At 38.2% G+C, this 20324-nt stretch overlaps 1 protein-coding gene across 1 annotated transcript in view; it reads left to right on the plus strand.

The window, feature by feature from the left end:
- Positions 1 to 20324, plus strand: part of Cntnap2 (contactin associated protein-like 2) — a 1999509-nt gene that overhangs the window by 1035400 nt on the left and 943785 nt on the right. The window contains exon 9 of the mRNA XM_005404887.2: positions 8613 to 8762. Coding sequence (XP_005404944.1) covers positions 8613 to 8762 — 150 coding nt within the window. The remainder of the gene's footprint in view (positions 1 to 8612; positions 8763 to 20324) is intronic.

Here is a 20324-nt window from a genome sequence, read left to right on the forward strand (position 1 = left end):
TCAACCAGACCTCTGGACCTCTCTTTCCCACACTATAACATATGACATGTGTATGAAATAGGACCCCAAACATAAGACAATGCCCATTTTCCCAAGAAGATAATGAAGGCCATTAACAAACTTGTACATACAATCACTTAGGGCTGTGAGCGAAAATGTCTATCATACTCATTACACATTTTTAAGGGTATGTACGTAAGTAGTTTGGAAAGTTCATTTTCTACTCTCACTTTTTTATAAATAATTTTGTTCTTATGTTTTCCTGTAGAGCTTTAACATCTATGTCTTTGTCTACCTTTGTGAATTATCTAACTTGTTTTCTTGGAATAAATTTTCTTGTCTCTGTCAATGTTATTTGATATTCAGAAATTTGTCCCCATATCTAACACCATGCAACTGGGCAAGTTTTCCCAGGCAGTGGGTTCCTATTAGCATATTGCTAAGATACCTTTTTTTCCAGCTGTCTTGTCAATAAATATTCATGAACTTCACATTATAAAGATGTATTTTATGGTTTTCCTGTTCAAAAACTTAGGCATCATTGCACCAATATTTGTAAATATGAGCTATCAGCCTCCTAAAAATAACTAAATTTCTAAAGAAAGTTGTTCTTTATTTTGTTTTGCTTTATTTGAGCAGTACTAGGTACTGAACCTTTGTCTTCACAATGAGCTACATCCTCAAGACTTTTTAAGTTTGTTTTCAATTTTGAGATAAGATCTTTGTAAGTCTAATGTGCCCTGGCTGGGCTCAAATTTGCAATCCTCCAGCCGCAGCCTCCCAGAGTCCTGGAATTATAGGCATGCACCTCCATATCCAGCTAGTGCCTTTAGTCTCTGACCTTATGATATAGGTGCAGCTAGAGATACACCAGCTCCCATGGCCCAAGTGCCACTTAAATGTCATGCAAACACTAATTCATCCACCCAAAGCGAACCTCCAAAATAGCTAATATCTGTACTGTAGACAAGAAAAATTTGAAGCACGGAGAAATTGAGATTTGCTTGGGCGAGTGAGGCAGAGTGAAAGAGATGGTGTGGTCATCCTAAATCCCTCTCCTGTTGCCCACTTTTGTGTCATCTTTCAGTACAGTATTGGGTGGTGGGTACAGTAGTGGGCAGACAAGTGCCAGGCACATTCCAGGCCCAGGAAATGAGACCTGGTCTCTTTATTTATTTGTTTGTTTGCTTTTGTTTTTGTCTTTCTTCCGGTACCAGGAATCGAACTCACAACCTTGCGCTTGCCAATCATGCTCTGTGCCGCTGAGCTAAATCTCCAGCCCCAGACCTGGTCTCTTTAGCATCTTCTGTGACTGTCAGCACCTGAGTTACCTTCCAGCCACCAGGGTATCACATCTGGGAGTCTCTACATGAGGAGTTTCTCACGTTCTCAAGATACTTGCTGGCCCCACAGTGGCAGGCAGAAGAAGTGTCTCTCAGTAGTGAATGAGAAGGGCTGCTTCCATCCAGGGGGTGACTGTTACGTATGACTAATGAAATTCTTAAGAAGACTTGCAGTAATGATAGGTGTGACTTTTTTTCCTTGAGTAAACCTACCAGTATTTATTATAAGGATGGATCTTACAGCCATTGATTTGCTCAGCTACAGAATTCTAAATGAATTTTATACATTGACTTCCAAACGATCCTAAATTTCATTAATATTCCACTTCATGTGCATTAGAAATTACTAAACAATATTGTTAATTTTTTAAGGACTGAAAAAGGCTGTTCTTTATAGCTTCTCTGAAACAGAAATAATTCTGCACTGCTTCCTGCAAGTGACAGATGGTCCAGGAAAGGATAAAGACGAAAACAAGTTCAGGAGCAAATTTGTAGGTGACATTAAACACTTTTATTTCAGCCCGGATGTCACGGAAGTTGCTTAGGTCGCCTTTGCACCAGAAGGATGAACGGAGGCAGTGGAGACGTCAGATGACTCCAGGACACCCTGTCTATGCTCACCCAACCTTGGGTGGCTCAGCTCCGCGTAGTGAGGAAACCTCTCTGAGGTGTCAGGAGTCTGGCTGACCGTTTCTGCTCTTCAGCAATGCTGCAGCAAGACGGCATGGCCAAGGTCTTTCACCCACCCGTTATAAAACAGGAGGAGTGAACGCAAAGTTCTCTTTGCTCTGAGTTCCACTCAGGCTAGAAGCTATTTAAATAAGTACACATGGGCTCATTTAAATACTCCTGGGGGGAAAAAAAAACTAAGAATGTGCCATTCAGACCTATAGTATAAAATTTCCATTCAAAGACCCATTGTAAAGTAAAAATATCATTGTAACACAATACAAAGAGATATAGAATGATAGTATAGGTGATACTCCAATACAACAGAATTCAGAGGGCGTGAATGTTTGAGAGCAAGCAGGTGAAAATGAATGGTATCTCAGTCTCTTTCCAGCCTTGATGCTCGGTAACACAAGGCTGTCCCCAGGAATTAGGCCCCACTGCAGACACACTGCCAAAAAGAAGAGATTGTGTGCATGCCTGTGTATGTGAGCGTACAGTATAACACCGATGGCCAATGTACAGAGGCTACATAACATATTTTGTTGTTATTTCTTATTTTTTGTGTTTGCTTTCTAGAACTCAGGTTTTGGAGCCAGATACATAAGATACAGTTCCTAGGCTATGCTGTTTACCAACTATGAAATGCTTACATTTTATTAGAATTACTTAGTCCCTTTCTCTATATTAGAGATAATAATGTTTAACACTTTTTTTTCTGTAATGTATGAAAGCAAGTGAAATACTTGCGTTTCACTTGCAAGTTCAACACAAGTGAAATACTTATCAGAGTGGCTATCATATAGATCTTGGAATAATACACATATAAATACTCAAATACGTAAGCCTCATAAAGTTGGATTTTTCAACCGGATGTGGTGACTCATACCTGTAATCTCAGCACTCTGGAGGCTGAGGCAGGAGGATCACTGCAAGTTTAAGGCCAGCCCAAACTGCATAGAGAAACCCTATCTCAAAAAAGACAAAAAAAAAAATCTTTCATTAAACAAATAAAATAAAATTGCACTTTTCTCTGGAGAGAGCCTTTAGTTTTTATAACATGTGGACAAAGAAAATATAAAGGAAGAAGCATATTTTCTTTTGAATAGTTTGGTCATCTATAAAAAACCCTTCTAGAGCTTGTTGTTGTCCAGAAAAATCCACATTTCTAATCCCATGGAAAAGTTATTGGAATTCTATTAAGTTCATTCCAATCTCCCACTTCCAGTGCAATCCACAGTGAGAATAAAGCCACTATGGCGTATTTGCAGTTGTGGGGAGCCCAGGAAGTCCTGAGTCCAGTAAGAAAGATGACTAACCAGAACAAAGGCCTCCATCCAGGGCCAAAAGAAGGTTTTATTAATTCACAAAGAGGAGAGCGGCTGGGGGAAGAGTGACTGTAAATGTGCGAGTGCCCTGGGCTGGGCTGGGTGGGAGGCCTGAAATCACCTCTGCAAATGCAGAGAGAAGGATATGTAGAAAGAGTAATCTGCATAACACTATTTGAGGCAGTCTCTCATGGTTTGGGGTCAGTGTTTCAGTTCTGTTGTGTAACTTTTTATACGTTGAGAAGACATAGCCTCTTATCTTGAGGCTGGGGTCTCAGCAGACAGTATGACTATACATGGCCTAGCTTACACATGTCACTTGGAAGCTGCAGGTGTGCCTTCACTGATCAGTACACATTGCTTTAATGACTACCCATCAACACCTTGGCTGGACCAATTTCCATCGCTTAAAGCCAATTGAGGGGATAAGGAAAAGTCCTAGCCAGCTCTGTCATATCAATGCATGGAAATCGGACCAGGTTTAGCCAAAATGGAGACAACTGTTCTTCTTTCAAGGAGAATCACCCAGGTGGTCCTCCACTGTCATCCTTGCTGCATGAAGAATACATTTCATTATATTTGGGGGCCCATTCTTATCATAGACTGTGGAGGCATACTTTTTGATGATTAAATGTTCAAAATAATAACTGGAATTAAAATGAACAAGAATCACAATGTAAATGTAGATAACACAGAACCTCCTGTCAACAAGGCTCTTTCAATCTGAGGTTCAATTTCTCTAGTAATTAGGTTCCTTTGAAAAAATAAAATAACCTTTTAATTTTAATCTGATTAGAATAATGGGCCTTTTGCTATGAACAAGAAAGGTAGTAATATTCCATTTATAAATTAATTTTGTGATGAAATATTCATAGAGATTTTCTAGAAGGTTTTCTGGTCTATCATTTAGAACAGCTGAAGGTATTTTATAAATATCTTCCACTGCATGTATGATTGTTTAGGATTATATTTTAGGATTTAGAGATTGACCATTTATAATGTTAATGTTCTTGAGATTCATATTCCAGAAGGGCATTTCAGGGCAGAGTTAATGTAATTGTAAACATAAAAACCAAAATCAGGATCATAAACAACTACAGTTAATTAACCATAAGTCCAGTTTGGGGAACTATTTTGGTGAAAATACATTATTTGGAGCACCAGTTCTGTGGGAGGATGCAAAGAGACCCACTTGGGAAGAAAGTATTTCAGTATTCACTACAACTTGACAGCTAACTGATTTTAATTTAAGAATAAGGCTGCATCTGCATAGTAATTTTACAGTACAGATGATTTTATTTGCATTGTTCTTCATGCATATTTGAAAGGCAAAAAAAGAAAAGAATTAAAGAATTATTTCCCGAGTTTTTGCATAGATAGGAAAAAAAATCTCTGGCTTAGTAGAAATATTCTTCTGTTCACAAAATGAACATGGACTAAGATCTAGGACTGTTCTTTTACAATACGGAGCTGTCTCATAAAGTCACCATAAGCACTAAAGAGCAGACCCGAATGTAGAAATTTGAGAACAGTTTACTTTACAATGGTCCAATTAAGTACCAGGGAGGAGAAGGGAAATAAGACAGAAAAAGGCAGAATGCCTCCAAAATGTTTCTTTAATGCAGTTTGCTACTGTGCTACAGGGAGCAGTCCCCTGCAGACCGCCTCATGCTCTGTCCTACTTGCTGTCCCTGACATTCCCAGCCCTTCTAGCCAGTCCCTCTCCCTCCATCACTGGAAACCACTGCAGTGTCTGGGGTTGTCTGCTGCTGGCACCAAGGAGAGATGAGAAAAGATGTTTCACTGCATAGCTCAGTTGGAAGGAGGTCAACTTTGATGAGACTAGAATGTTGCGTGTTTCCAGGAAGATCTAGTGGCAATTAAACTCGATGGAATTTAAGAAGAAAATTTCATGGATCACACTTATTTTTTACCCTGGAGTGGATCACAGGGCAGATGCTATTTCTGGCAGAGAGGCTGTGCTGAGCAATGCCGGTGCCATCCCCACTTCTGGTTTGTGTTCCACAGTCAACTCAGCAATGTTTAAAAGTTCTATCCGTGATCGTCTTTCATATTCCTTCTTTAGTGCTGCCCACATCTTGTATGTCGGGCGTGGTCTGACATTTAAGGTTCTTAACAGAAAATAAAACAGACACAATCTGTGACCACTGGAAGTGTTTAATCAAATGGTGAAGGATAGAAAATAAACCGGTAAACTAGTAAATAAACGTGCAATGTTTATTTGCTTTGGTTACTTTTCTGTCATTACTGAGACAAAATTCCTGACACCCAAAATTAAGGAAGGAAAGTTTTACTTAGCTCACAGTTGTGGAGGTTTCAGTCTGTAATCAGCTGACCCTAAGGCAGGGTGGCGTGCTACAGGGGCAACAGTTCAGGGCAGCAGAAGACAGCAAAAGCAACAAGAGCAAAAGGGGAGCAAACCTCTTTTCCTTCCTTATATTGTAAGCATGCTACCACATTCACCTGGGGTGGGTGTAACACACACACCATCTCCATGCCCTCCTCTTGCACAGGATGAGGATGTTTACAAAGTAAGCTACCCTGGCCCCTTCCTGAGTCACTTAGTTAACCTTCTAAACTTCTCAACTTGACACAATGAACAACCTCCTAGAGGGGTAAGAGCATGTCCTCTATACCACAAGATGTAGAACTGCTGAGTTACTTAGTTAAGCTTCTAGACTTCTCAAGTTGACACCAGGTATCAACCCTTATAAGAATGAAAGTTTCTATGACAAAAAATAAAACTCACTCAGAGAGAAGAGAAAGATGATACTTTCTATGCAGTGGTTCTGAAAAGGCCTCTGATAACATTTGTACAGAAGTCTGGAGAGGGGCAGCAAAACCAATGAGGGTGATCCACAGAAGGCTTGGTTCTCCATAATCCTGAGGCCATAGCTCTGGATAAAGTTCAGAAGCAAGAGAAAACTATTGCACCAGAAATACTGTAATGCTCAGTGCATTTTTTAAGTGGAAAGAATGCAAACAAAGCCAGCTCACACACTGTTGAAGATTACCAAGTGATTACAATTTTTATAGTATTAATATTTGTATTCTTTCTCCTCCATATAATATATATATTATATATATACATATAAACTCAAATATATCATATTTCAAAATTTGAGAACTATTTGTATTGATTATTTTAGAGCCAGCATTTTAATTGTCCTCCACTGAGGTAAAATATGCTTAGTCTGTATTACTGAATTAAAATATAGCATCCTAAAAAGTACATAGGGGATTATTATTTGAAATGATATTTACTGTAACATGAGTAAATATGGCAGACATGTAACCATCTCCTAAGTTCCAACAGGCCTTGCTTAAGGATATAAACCAATCATTAGCCAATGCTTTTTCTGGAGAAAACCACATAGTAAAAGCCTCCTTTTGAGTCCATATGATCTCCAGTGAAGCTTTATGACTGAGTGGATGGAGAACAGAGGATAGATAATCAAGTGAGCTTGACTATATTTTTTTTTTTTTTTTTTTTTTTTTTTTTTTGGTTTTTCTCCGGTACCGGGAACCGAACTCACGACCTTGCGCTTGCCAGGCAGGCGCTTTTGCCGCTGAGCTAAATCCCCAGCCCCAAGCTTGACTATATTTCAATGACATTTGATATAGACACTAAACCTTGGATTTTTGAAATTTATACATGCCACTAAATATAATTCCTCTTTTGATTTCTTTTCAACCATTTAATAATGTAAAAACAATTATTAGCTCACAGGCTATACAAAAACAAGAGGCAGTGAGCTGGCTGTGGTCTGCCTGTGGTTCACAGGTAGCTGGTGTAAACTATCAGGGGCTTAGACCTTTCATCTGTGCTTCATTGATTTACTGTGGTTCTATTATTAAATATCTTTACTTGCTAGTGTTCTTTTCTTTCATGACATTGAAATGTATCCTCAAGGAACTTCTGTGTGAGGATTTTAGATTATGCCATCTGGAACAGGCTAGAACAAAAATCTGTTCCTTTTGTTATAAAATAAGCCTCTCCGACATTGGACAAAGCACTCTGACTCTCTGGCTCTTTGGACTTCTCTGACTCTTGGCATTTCCTAGCCTCTCCAGATGCCTGTATTCCAAGGCTCCTTTGTTGTTTGTGCCTTAATCTTCTAATTATTCTCTGTGAAATGAATACAAGCTATACAGAAACTTTAGGCCATGTCCACATAGTGGAGAGATCAAAAAAAAATCTACCTTCCAATATCTGTGTATTAGGAAACAATGAAATGTGATTGTTGTTGGTAGATGTTGTTGGTTTATTTTTTTGCTTTTTATTTTTTGAAATATAGCCCACTGAATTATGTCTTGTTTATAAATAATCAGGAAATCTTGATATTATTTCCATGTTCATTAGTAGTCAGTTAGCAAGTGTAAATGTAAATACTTATTCTTCTATAGTACTTAATTTATGTAAATTATGCTTACCAATGTGGTTATTGAAAAGAAATAGCCAGTACAAAAATATTTTTAGAAAGAAATATTAAGAAGCACAAATCTCTTTTCTTATTTGAGTGTGGGATAAGGTAAATTTACCCAGAAAATAAGTTCTTAAATTAAAATGTCTCATCCTCATCTCCCAAATGACTTCACTGGAACTGTTCTTTTTCCCATGGGACTCCAATCCTATTTATTTACCTGATTGAGCTGAATTATACTTTATTCAGTTCAGTGGAAGATAGAACCAATTATGATGTTAGAAAAACATTGAGTAATAAAATTAAAAGGAACACTGTACTTTCCTAGATGAAAATAACTGACTCTTACTTCTAAAGCACTAAAATTGTTACTTAAAAATTGTGTTTATTCCTCCTTTCTAGCCAAAATTGTCATTTTGACCAGTACCTCCTTGGCTAACTATAGCTGGTCATAATGAATTTTATCTTTAAAATAACAGAATTAATTTCAAATGCATCACACACAGCAAAAATGTCAAGTAAGTGCAATGGTAGATATGCTAATTGGTTTAATCACTGCACAGTGTATACATATATCAAAACATCACATTGTACTCCATAAGTTAATACAATGATGGTTTCTCAATTTAAAATTATGTATATATGTGTGTGTGTATATATATACATGTCTATGTGTGGTGTATATGTATATATGCAGAGTTTGCTAAAAAATGTATACACACCAGTTTTTCTTATATATTTACATATGCAAATATAAATATATATTTAAATTGTGCATATACTTAAACTGTGCTCAACTAAACCGCATTTTATTTGGCATCTCCCAGGTTCTGGGTTGAATGATGGACAGTGGCATGAGGTTCGTTTCTTAGCCAAGGAGAATTTTGCTATCCTCACCATCGATGGAGATGAAGCATCCGCAGTTCGAACGAACAGTCCCCTTCAAGTGAAAACTGGCGAGAAGTACTTCTTTGGAGGTAAGAAAGCCATTGTTATTGGTTATCTTTGCTAAAGAAATGCAGTTTCAGTGCGGTTTGATTACAAAACTATCTATATTTAATGGAGCATTTATATTTAATACTGCAGATCCCAGGATATAGCAACCTATAATTCCAATGAATTAAAAAGAATTGAAAATTTGTGCTTCTTCATGATAAAATATCAATGTGATGTCACTGTATGTTTCTACTCCAACTCAGCTCTTTAGAGTATAAGGCATGAGTTTTTTAATTCGTCCATTTTCATAATAGTATCCTGCAGAGTCAGGTACTGGGAGTATGTGCTGATCATCCAACAAATTGTTCCATACTTTTAGTGCAGCACACATTTATTTCATAGTGTCTGTAGATTAGAATTCAAGAATAGCATAGCTGGATGGTGCTAATTTGGGTCTCTCCCTAGGTTGCACTCAAACTGCTGGCTGTAACTTCATTATTAGAAGACTTGCAGAGCTTGGAAGCCCTGCGGAATGCTTCTGAGAAAGCTCACACACTCTTAGAAAGTGTGGGTGTTGAATGGCTCCTGATAGTCCATGTGTTAATGTCTTGCTCTCCAAGGTGGTGCTACCGGGATCTGGTGGAACCATTGAGAGACGAGGCCTTGTGAAAGGTCCTTAGGTCACTGGGGGCGATGCTTGAAGGACACTGGGATCCTGGCCCCTTTTGCTTCCTCTATTTGCTTCCTGGTCATGAGCTGAGCAGTTTGCTCCCCTGTACTCCTACCAGAGGCTAAAAGCAATATTCTGACCCAGCACTCCTACCAGAGGCTAAAAGCAATGGTTCTGATATTCTGACCCAGCACTCCTACCAGAGGCTAAAAGCAATGGTTCTGCCCAAGCATGGATTAGACATTCTAAAATTGTGACATAGAATGAGCATTACTTTTCTTTAGGAGTTAATTATCTCAGATATTTTGTTACAGTCGTGGAAATCTCTCACATACCCCATTGACTTTTGGTGCTGGCTGGATTCCTCAGCTCTCCATTTGATGCATTTCTGCAGTGACGCTTCTGCAGGTATATTCTGCTATTTAAGCCTGGAGAGAGAGAGAAAGAGAGAGACAGAGAGACAGAGAGACAGTGTGAGATAGAAATAGAGAGAAAGAAAGGAGAGAAAAGGATAGGAAAGAAGGGAAAAGTCAGAAAGCAAGGGAGAATATTCCCAACATGGAGTACAGTCTTGGTTTTTATTATTGTTTCTTTATACTGTAATCTTGACAGTAACCTTCTTCCACTGCTATTTTATATAATTTGTTAGAAGTGAGTTAGTAAGTCTAGTCCACAGTGCAAGAAAAGCGATTATTCAAGGGTGTGAATGCTCACAGCCAGGAGTTATGGGGCCATGTTAAGGACTGTCCACTATGGGTCACCACATATGAGAAGCCATCATTTACAAATAGTTGGTTCTCAAGCAATGAAAATAATTCATGAAATGGGAGACTCTAAGTGACAAATTCAAGTCTGGATGAGAGAGTAATGTAGCGTGTGGATTTGGCATATCTTCTAAGTGGAAAAATGCATCTCGCCAGAGAATGACTTTGTTTATCGTGAATGAAATATGGAGACATGTTTTATTAAAGTGCTGGGTGTGCAGTTTAGATCAATACATCTTTCCATTAGATTATTGTCTTTTTCATCCAAAATCACGCAATGTAAAATGTAAAAGCCATGCATCATATCCTTAAAAAAGGCTTTGGTTTAAATATTTTAAAAATACATGTATATATGTATTTCCCTCTGAAAATATTTCTATTAATATTTGCATAGCTATTTGTGTATGTAAATACATATTTATACATCATGGTATGGATCTTGGTCTCCTTTAGTTACTAGAGTGAACCTACATGAGAGCCTACATGGTCTGCATTGTTTCTGATCATATCCCCCAGGGTCCTAGAAAAGTTCCTCGAATATGAGATGATCTATAAATATTTATGATTGAATTAGTAAATTATGTAAAATAGGCAAGATAAGCATTGTATTTCAAGTTGTCTGGAGAAAGAAGAAGCCCTAGGATCTTTACTGACTTGCCACAGAATTTGTGTCCAACTTCGGAATATGAGACCTCTGACAGGGCACTTTTCCCCTCTGATGAGTGACAGTTTAAGAGACAAAAGTCTTGAACTTGCTCAGCACTGCTTTAATCTACCATGATGCTCATTGGGAGCTGAGACTACATTGATTCTACAAAGTTTCTCAGTAAATATTTGATGAGTAGAAAAAAATCAGACAAGATGTCTTATAAGTGAATGAACTGAGGCTGATTGAAGTGAAAAAAAAAAGAAAAAAAAGAAATCAACTTAATGACCAAACTAGTTTCCCTCCCAAACTATATTCAGTGTGATGGACTTCAGGCCAATAGTTCTCATCGCTGTCATGGGACATGGATCACAATTGTTACTTCCAAAGCTATTGACAGTCTCTAGCCATGTCTTCACTAGAAGACCGTTATCTGTGGCTAGGCTTGCTGAATGCCTAAGGCAGCTTCCCATTTCATTTGATCTAGACGGGTAAGCAAATAGCTGTAACCACACATTATGGCATAGAGTTCATAGGGTGTAGGACTTTATGGTGTGGTATGTATCACTGCTTTACAGATTATCATTTTCAAATCTAGCAATTAGGGCTTCCTGTTGGATCTGTGGTCTGCTTTTGGGATACACTGTCAGCAAATGATCGTGATGCTTTTTGATTATATCCTCACTGAGTGAATCCTCAGCATATAAAAGAACCACAGGGGAACTCATTACAATGCAGATAGAAACTCTGGCCTTGCTTCTAGAACTTTCAGACATAGGATTCTGAGGAAACAAAGAATTCTAAATTTCAGGTGATTCTGATACAAATAATCTGAAGTGCAGAATTACAGATCAGGCAGAGCTATTTTACATATACACTGTATACTCTTTCTGAGAGAAAATATCTAAAACCACTAAAAAGGAAGATGCACATGAATCAACTAATCTTCCATAGCTTTCCAGCCAGAGAGCAATAAAAGGAAATCACAGACTAAATTCTTGTGCTTTTTACATTTATTAGCAAGTAGGAACAACATGGTTAATGCAAACTGTGCTGTAAGTTCAACTCCCCTCAGCTCTCTGATTTACCAGACCTGGAATGAAATGTTCTCGGGAAGCAGCAACACTAAACAACGGGGTTCGGTACCCTCAGAACTGGTGCCAGCCCCAGAGAGCTCAACTCCAGAGCCATGTATCTAGGCTCAGGTCACAGGCTTCACTGGGTTCTGATACCATCTTCATGCAAGGTTGCAGCATCTCTAAGAGATTTTTGCAAATGACTTACTATATTTAATCTCAGTTTTGAGATCTTTTTCCATCATTGATGCTCATAAACAAAGTCCTAATTTCACATAAGAAAGTCCAATTTGGTATTTGGTAAGTTGGTTAGAAGTAGACAACAGATACCTCCAAGTAGCCACCTTTCCGGGGCTGCAGTGTGCCTGATCTAACAGTCATGTCCCACTCCAGCTGGTGCCATCCCCATTAAAAGTGAGCTGGCTCTGAGTTATGACTTCAGCTGAGGCACACAGGCACACTACACAACTTCACAGTGTGTTGAAAAATATTCCGTCAGCTGCAGATGTTATCTTGGACACATCTTAAGAAATGCTAGAGGGGAAAGAATGGACTTTGAGGTAAAACATAAGCTTTGGAGTCATGCACACCTGATTTTGGATCATAGGTTTGCTACTCAGGGGATGAAACTTTTAATGCTTTATCTTTCTTTCTTCATCTATTACCTGGCAATACAATCCCTTTTGTGAACATCACATAGCATAATGTGTGAAGCCCAGGGTTGACGCTAGAGAACCCAAAATGCTGACTATCTTTGCAATTCATTTTAAGTCTTGAGAAAGATTTCAAAGACCATGTCTTCCAGGGAAGATTTGAATCTTCATAGTATTGCTCAACTAAAGGGCTCTTATCAACTTTTGTGCTACTCCAAGTATTTGTTCCTTCTTAGTCTCTGAAAACATGAAAGAAAAAGAGAAAAAAAAATGATTTTCCCTCTCCCTGAAAGCCTTATATAAAAGTTTTGAGTATTCAACTCATTACTCATTTCCCTAACTATGTCTGCACTTCGTCTCTGTTGGACTGTGGTTCTCTTTCCGCTTGCAAGCGTGTCTGTTGAACACTGCGGTGTACGTTCCCTTCTTTGCGATCCCTCTGCATGCATCCCAGGAAAAACTTCAATCCTCTTTAATAACACCCTTGATCAGACACATAACTACTAAGGATTCACTTGCCCTCCTCTTGCTTGGGACCACAGAGAATAAGAAAAAAATGAGTCCTTTGTGATGATTCTTCCACAAAGGAAGTTAGCTTGTTTCTACCTCTCAACTGGAATTCCTTTAGATACTACTGCACTGATTTTAATAACCAAGAGAATAACAAAGGTGACAATTATATTTGTTTGTTGACCAACTACTCAGTAATAGGCTTTTGGACACAGGCCAGGGCCTGTGGTTATGAGATAGCAGAAAAATTTTTAAAGTTTCTACCTTTCTTTAGCCTTGCTATTTTCACTTTTCCCTTTGTTATCCCATAAAAGGAAACAGAGCTGTGGTAGGAAAGTTCTGGAGCTGATTTTATTGGAAGAGGAATTCTCAGAAGTATAGGGAAAGAGAGGAGTGGGGAGAGAGACGAGGGGTATGGAGCTGCCCAGAGGTGGCAAGAGGGAAGAAAGACAGGCATTTGCAAGGTTAGCAGAGGGCACATGCCTTCCTAGTTACCAATCCAGAACCACGGGATACAGCTGCCTCATCAGTTCTGGCTGTTATAGCATGGCCCCACACAGAGAGCTGCTGAGAGCACAGAAATCTCTCCCGGTTCTAGCGGCTGGAAGTCCAAGATCGAATTGCTGGCAAATTTGTTATCTCTCAAAGGCACGCTTCCTGGTCTTTAGATAGCCGTTTTCTCGTCATATCTTCACAGCACATGTGAAGGGAGAGAGAAAGAGGGAGAGAGAGAGAACATGAACACTCTTAATATCTGCTTCTATGAGGGCACTAATGTCACTGGGAGAGCTTCACCCTTATGGCCTTCCTGCCATCCCATTGGCAGTTGGTTTCTAATTGTGCTGTTCCTTAACCATTCAGCATAAGACCATGCCAGAGTCCCGCAGATACTAGAATGAATAAGTGCTTTCTTAAAACTCTAACATACTCCATAAATTAATAATGAACAAGCCTTCAAGAGAGACTCCCAAAGGATCTCCGAACTCTCTGGGTAGAACAGCCTGTCACCAGGATATGTATAGGGTCTTGGAACACCCCATTTAGGGCCGCTCTTCAGGCCCTGGGTTGTACCTACAAAAATATTTTGTGTGGAAGTTTGTTTTCTAACTTCATTTTGCTGCTCTTAAAAAGAACTGGAACAAGAAATAGTTTATCAAGTGGGATAATATGTAAGAAAATGTTTCAGCCCCTTTGAGAAGTATATCAGCATCCTAAAGCTGGCATAATTTCTTTGAGATGTGTATTAGTATCATACAGCTGCCATAACAAAGTACCTCACACCCAGGTGCTTAATACAGTAGAATGAATTCTCTCATGACCTGTATCAGGAACTTGGCCTAGGCCCAGTCTCCCAAAACAAGTGTACATGAATGGCTTAAATAAAAAGAGAGACAATTGAATATGGTTTATGGGGAGTCCAGGAAGGTAGGAGCTCTCTCAGGAGTAAACTCTCTGGGAGTGAAGACAAAGACTCTTCCAGATAGCCATATTTATGGGGTTTTCACAGATTTGTGGGATACAAGAAAAGGAGGGTGCATGGGAGGCAACAGCCCTGGAAGTTGGAACAAAGGCAATAAATCTTTCTGATTAAGCAAGTTGTTTGATCTCTCTAAAGTTGGCAGCTTTATTGCTCTGGAATAGGGAGTGCCAACAGTCCATGGGCTGCCTCAGCTATGGTGTCATCTTGACTTCAGAGCACTATGAATATGAGCTTTTCCAACACAACCAGAGGTCCCTTCATGGTCAGCAATTTAACTTTTAGATACTCTGGCCTCTGACAGTTCTGGATACTGAAAGACTGAAACCAAGTTGTGAACCAGCCCGTGCTCTCTGAAGCTTCTAGGGACAGATCCCTTGACTTGTGTAGCCACTGTGTAGCCACTGTTAGTTACCAGAAATCGTTGGTATTTCTGGGTTTACAGATATGTTTCTTCAGTCTCTGTACATCTGTACATCTTCTCCTCTCTATGTATCTGTGTCCAGATTTCCCTCTTCCAGGAAGGACACCAGACCAGGGATTAGGACCATGCTATCCATCATCACCTCTTCATAATGTGATTACAGTATCTTGCCAGAGCCCTCTTCCCAAATTAGGCCACATTCACTGGCTCTGGGGTTGCAACTTCACATATCATGTTAGAATATACAGCTCAGCTCATAACAAGTTTTAAGTGAATTTTTTCATAATGCCTTCTAATTGGAAGTTACTGTATTTCTTTTATTGTTTTTATTTTTCATTTGTATGTGTTTGCGATACAGAATGATTACAGTCGTATGGGGAGTTGGTATAGGAATATAACACATCTTCATTCTTCTTTTACCCTCTTGCCCTCCCCACCCTCCCTCTCATCTCCCTCCATCTCTTGATCCCCCTTCCCATTTGGAAAGATCTATCTCCTACCCAGTTTCTTAAAGGAGATTCATACTTCTGATTCTGTATTACCTGTTTTCCAAATGGATCACATGGAAGTTAAAAATCAAACTAAATTTGAGAAAAGCCAGTAACTAAAAGGTACAGGTATTCAAGCACAAGGCACAAGCAGCAAAAGCAAGGTGAGCGCTGGATGAAAACACTGCAGTTCATCCAATTCCAAGTGCAGTTTTGTGATCTGCAATTAGGATTGAGTACAGATTTATAAGGAGATCAATTAAAAATATGTCTGAGGCAATGATGTGGCCGTACATATGAGAAGGAGTGAGAACTCACTGATGACAAAGGTGAGAAGTCCTTGTGTTTTAACAAAGCAAGACATAAACAGGAACAGACATCAGCCATGAGGAAGCACAGCCCAGGTGTGAGAGCCCACATGGGCAGTGGGAATAGAGAAATACAAAACCAAGACAAAAGCAGGACACCAAGATGGAGCAAGGGAGTCCAGAAAGTGGACCAGGCTTGGAACAAGGGAAGAGAATCTGCCTGCCTTTCTCCAGTTAGCCTGGAAATTGCAGGGGATTTTTTTTTTAAATTTAACCTTGAGTTTCAATGCACTGGAAAAGTAACACTGCCAAAGAAATAAAAATATTAAGAGACCTTATAATAATAATATTGGGGATAAAAGAGTAATGTATACAAAAAATGCTCTGATGGTCTCTCCAGAACTTAGTGTTCTTTCCAAATGACATAGGATTAATAATAAATTGTGTTATCCTGATGTCCTCTTTATTCACCCTGGAATTCTGTAGGATGTGCATCTCTTAAACAGAGGAAGGTAGGTTGGAAGTCACAGAGACAGGACAAGAGTTTCCAGAGAGTTGCTCATATCAGACAACAGCAAGGAGAGTTCAAAGGAACATCGTGATACCCAAGGCTGTGTGTATATCCCTTATTGGCAGGAAATAAATTTTCCACATTTATCACATAAATGCTGAGCAAATTTGCTGTCTGCCATGTGAAAGCACAGGAAATACCTTCAAAAGAAAACAAATATGGTTCCTGTCCTGAGAACTGAAGTCCTCAAACTTGAACTGTAATTAGATCAATGTTCAATTTTCTCTTTGCTACCTGAAATAATACTCAATCTTTTTTTATTCTTTTCTGGGCCTGTTTTTTTTCAAATCCTTAGACTTTACTTCCAAATATGCTTTGATGTTTCTCTTTCCATGTATCTTTTCTGTTATAGAACTGAAAACTACTATCATTTATTTATATCTAAAGGGATTATGAAGCTCCAGTATAGCTGAGACATTACACCAGAGGCTGGCAATATAGCATGATCAAAAAGATGTAATCTTAAGCTTCACAGAATTTGAAATTTTTGCTTCCATGTGTTTCAACTTTGTAAAATTATTATTTATATATACACAGTGGTGTTGGTGATTGAACCTAGACCTCTGCAATAAGCTGCACTTCTAGCTTTTTTGTAAGTAGAATCTTACTAAATTGCCCATGCTGGGCTCAAAATTGCAACCCTCCTTCCTCAGGGTCTCATGCCCTGATTCAACTTACATAATATGTATGATTCTTCCACTGACATATATTATTCTAAAATCCTGCATGTGGAAAGCTTTCCTTTGCTTTTAAGGCATTTCAACTGGTTGGGTGAAGCCCATCTACATTATCAAGGATAATCTCCTTCTCGTAAATGGGATTGAGCTCACCTCATCTGTAAAAGATCTTCGTGTCTATGTTTAGACGAATATCTCATTGAATTGGTTGCACATGAAAAGCTTTTTAAGTTGACACAGAAAACTAACCATCACAAAGTACTTTAGTATACCCTGGATTAGAGACCACAAGTGACAGGATAATCAGTTGTCTAGTTTAATCTACAGACACCAAGAATTGCTTTAACAGTTTTCTAATCAAGGGTTCCAAGTGTTCTACATATTTATTTTTAATTTTATCTTTATGATGTTAGTGCTTGTATTATATCTCTCTTTGTATTATTTCTACTAAGAAGAGATTAATTTAGTGTACTAATTTTTGAAAATTCCTAAATCTTCAAATAATATTTCTATATGCACAGAAACAAACCAAAATGGAATCTAGTGCCTGTGACCACAATAATCTGTTATTATTTATTTGGTTTCCTTGAGTGTTTATTTATTTTTTTCTAGGTAGTCAACAGCTTTTATGAAACTCTCTTTGAGCTAGAAAGTAAGTTCTTATTGGTTGTGCCACCTCGTGGTTGTAGTCGTTGTTGAATTTTTAAAGAAAATTCAAGTTAAAGAAAAGCAAGCCAGATTTTTAGTCTGTTTACCCATGAAGTAGTCAAATGGAAGAGCCTTTGTTAAGGTTCCCACATTTTCTGTCCAGAATTTCTCTTTCTACTTTGATTTTCCCACTTACCTTGGCATCTAGCTAACAGTCAAGCAGCTCAGAATCAATATCTACTCTCCAAAGGAACTTTACAGGTTTAGAGAACTTTATGAGACTTTTTGACCTTCAAGATCCTAAAGTGGTTGAATTTCTAATGTTAAAAGTGCAAGTCTTTTCAGAAATGGGCGGTAAGGTGAGGGTATGGGAATTAAGGCCAAACATCTTTACACTAACATTCAAGGCTGCTCCTAAAATTACATTGCTTTAAATACCTTTCCCACTAAAAACATACATAAATTTCTAACTCTCTTCTGATCAGTTTTTTGCAGTTACACATAGTGCCAAAAATAAAACAACTCCACCTCTGTGGTAACCCTGATGTGAATCACCCACAAAATTCACTCCCTCTTGTAATACAAAGGCTTAACATTCTGAAGAGAGACCACTTCTCTTTGCACAGAATTTTACTGGCTAAAACAGTTCACAAATAGGAAGTAGGATCACAAATGTTCTCTCTCAATAGTAGAATTCAGGCTCAGAATGTCAGTGATCAAACAAAATCCTTTAATGCCTTCAGGATTTTTCCTATTATCTTTGGGCTATTGAAAAAACTAATGTGACTCTAGACTTCAAAATGTATATGTGGTTTAGATTTAAGCTTTGAAAGAAAGAAATATTTGAAGGGCAGAAAACCAAACATTCAGGGGAGAATGACTCCTGGACAATGTCTAGTTAATGACACAGTGTGAAAATATTTGTTCAGAAATGAAAAGAAGGAAAAATTTTAGGCAAGCCTGAGGGTGGAAATGTGAGCTCACAGTCTGAGTGAAGCAGTTGTTTGGACCTGCTATGCAGAAGCTTAGAAGAGGGGCTGGGGATTTAGCTCAGCGGCAAAAGCGCCTGCCTGGCAAGCGCAAGGTTGTGAGTTCGGTTCCCGGTACCAGAGAAAAAAACCAAAAAAAAACAAAACAAACAGAAGCTTAGAAGAAAGAGAAGTAATTTTGCTATGTACTAGGCTAGTGCAAAAGTGTATTCAGAAACCACAAGTAGAGAACTAGGGTATTTGCTAAGATGATTCATGTTTAGAACAAGCTCTCCTATTTTAATTTGCATAAGAATCTCCTAGGGCGCTCCAAAAAAGTCTTGCCTGTGTCCGTAGTAAAAATTTGATTCAGATGGTCTGAAGTAGAGTCCTGAAACCTGTATTTTAAACAGTAATCCAGATATTTCCATTTTCTTCTTAAACTATTGTGTAGACATATACTTCTGCCACAAAATTCATCACTTATTGTGTACAATTTAATTGTTCTTAGCATGTTCATGGAATTTCTTAGCAATCACCACATTCTAATTTTAGGTCATTTTTATCCCCTAAAATGGATATATCTATGTCATTAAAAGCCACTCTGAACTTTTCTTTTCCAAGATATCTATTAATACACTTTTAACCTTTATAGATTTGTCTATTCTGGACATCTTCTGTAAATGGAATCATGTAACAAGTTATATTTTATCACTGGCTGCTTATACTTAGCATAATGTTTCCAAAGTTTATTTAAATGTAGTTTATTCAATTTATATACCAATACTTTTTTCCTATTTATTGCCAAATAATATTCTCTATTTAGTGGTATGACATTTTATTTAGCCATTTATCAGCCAGAAGGCCTTTAGCTGTTTGGGCCTCTGGCCATTGCAAACAATGACAGTACGAACATGTTTGTACACATTTTTGCAGGAACATTTGTCTTTCTTTCTCTTTGGGAAATTTCTAGGAATAGCATTTGTTGTGTCATATGATAACTCTCATTTATTATTTTGAGAAACTACTGAGTTCATTCCTTGGTAGATACAGTGCTTGGCATTATCACACTTTGAAAAACACTAATTTAGGTAATGGTTTGCAGATTGGAAGGCAGGAAGAAATTTTAAGGCATGAAACTTCGATAATAAATTCCTAAATTCCTTAAAATGAAAGTGAGAATTAGGAGAATGAAAACTGTTTAGAAAATAAATACAGGACAATAGTGTGAGGTTAGAAGCATCTAGTGGTGAATTAAGGATCCATGCTTGCAAGTTAGCAAAACAAATGTATTTTTACATGATTAAACAATATCAGAAAGTCAATTAGAAACTCGTGTTTAATAAAAAAAAGTTGACAAAGTTTTACTCAGTCTGTCAGTCATCTTTTCCATTGCTGAGGCAAAAACTGACACCTGCAATTTAAAGGAGGAGATGTTAAATTTAACTCATGTTTTTGGGGGATTTAGTACATGGTAAACTGCATTCAGGGCAAAAACTTTCCAGCAAAACAGCATGGCAGAGCAGAGACACTCAGTTCATGGAGACAAAGAAGCAGATCATGCAAGAGTGCCAAAGAAAAGGTAGCAAAAGACCAAATATGGACCCCAAATATGCTCTTCCAGGACCCCTTCAGATACACAAGTGCAGAAATAGGATGTACTGATCCCTTTGGTGGCTCCCATACCAAACAAGCTAACACAAGTAAGCTTAACAGTGACATT

Source organism: Chinchilla lanigera, unplaced genomic scaffold (genome assembly GCF_000276665.1).
Source record: "Chinchilla lanigera isolate Chin_1 unplaced genomic scaffold, ChiLan1.0 scaffold00090, whole genome shotgun sequence".
In the NCBI taxonomy this organism is placed as follows: domain Eukaryota; kingdom Metazoa; phylum Chordata; class Mammalia; order Rodentia; family Chinchillidae; genus Chinchilla; species Chinchilla lanigera.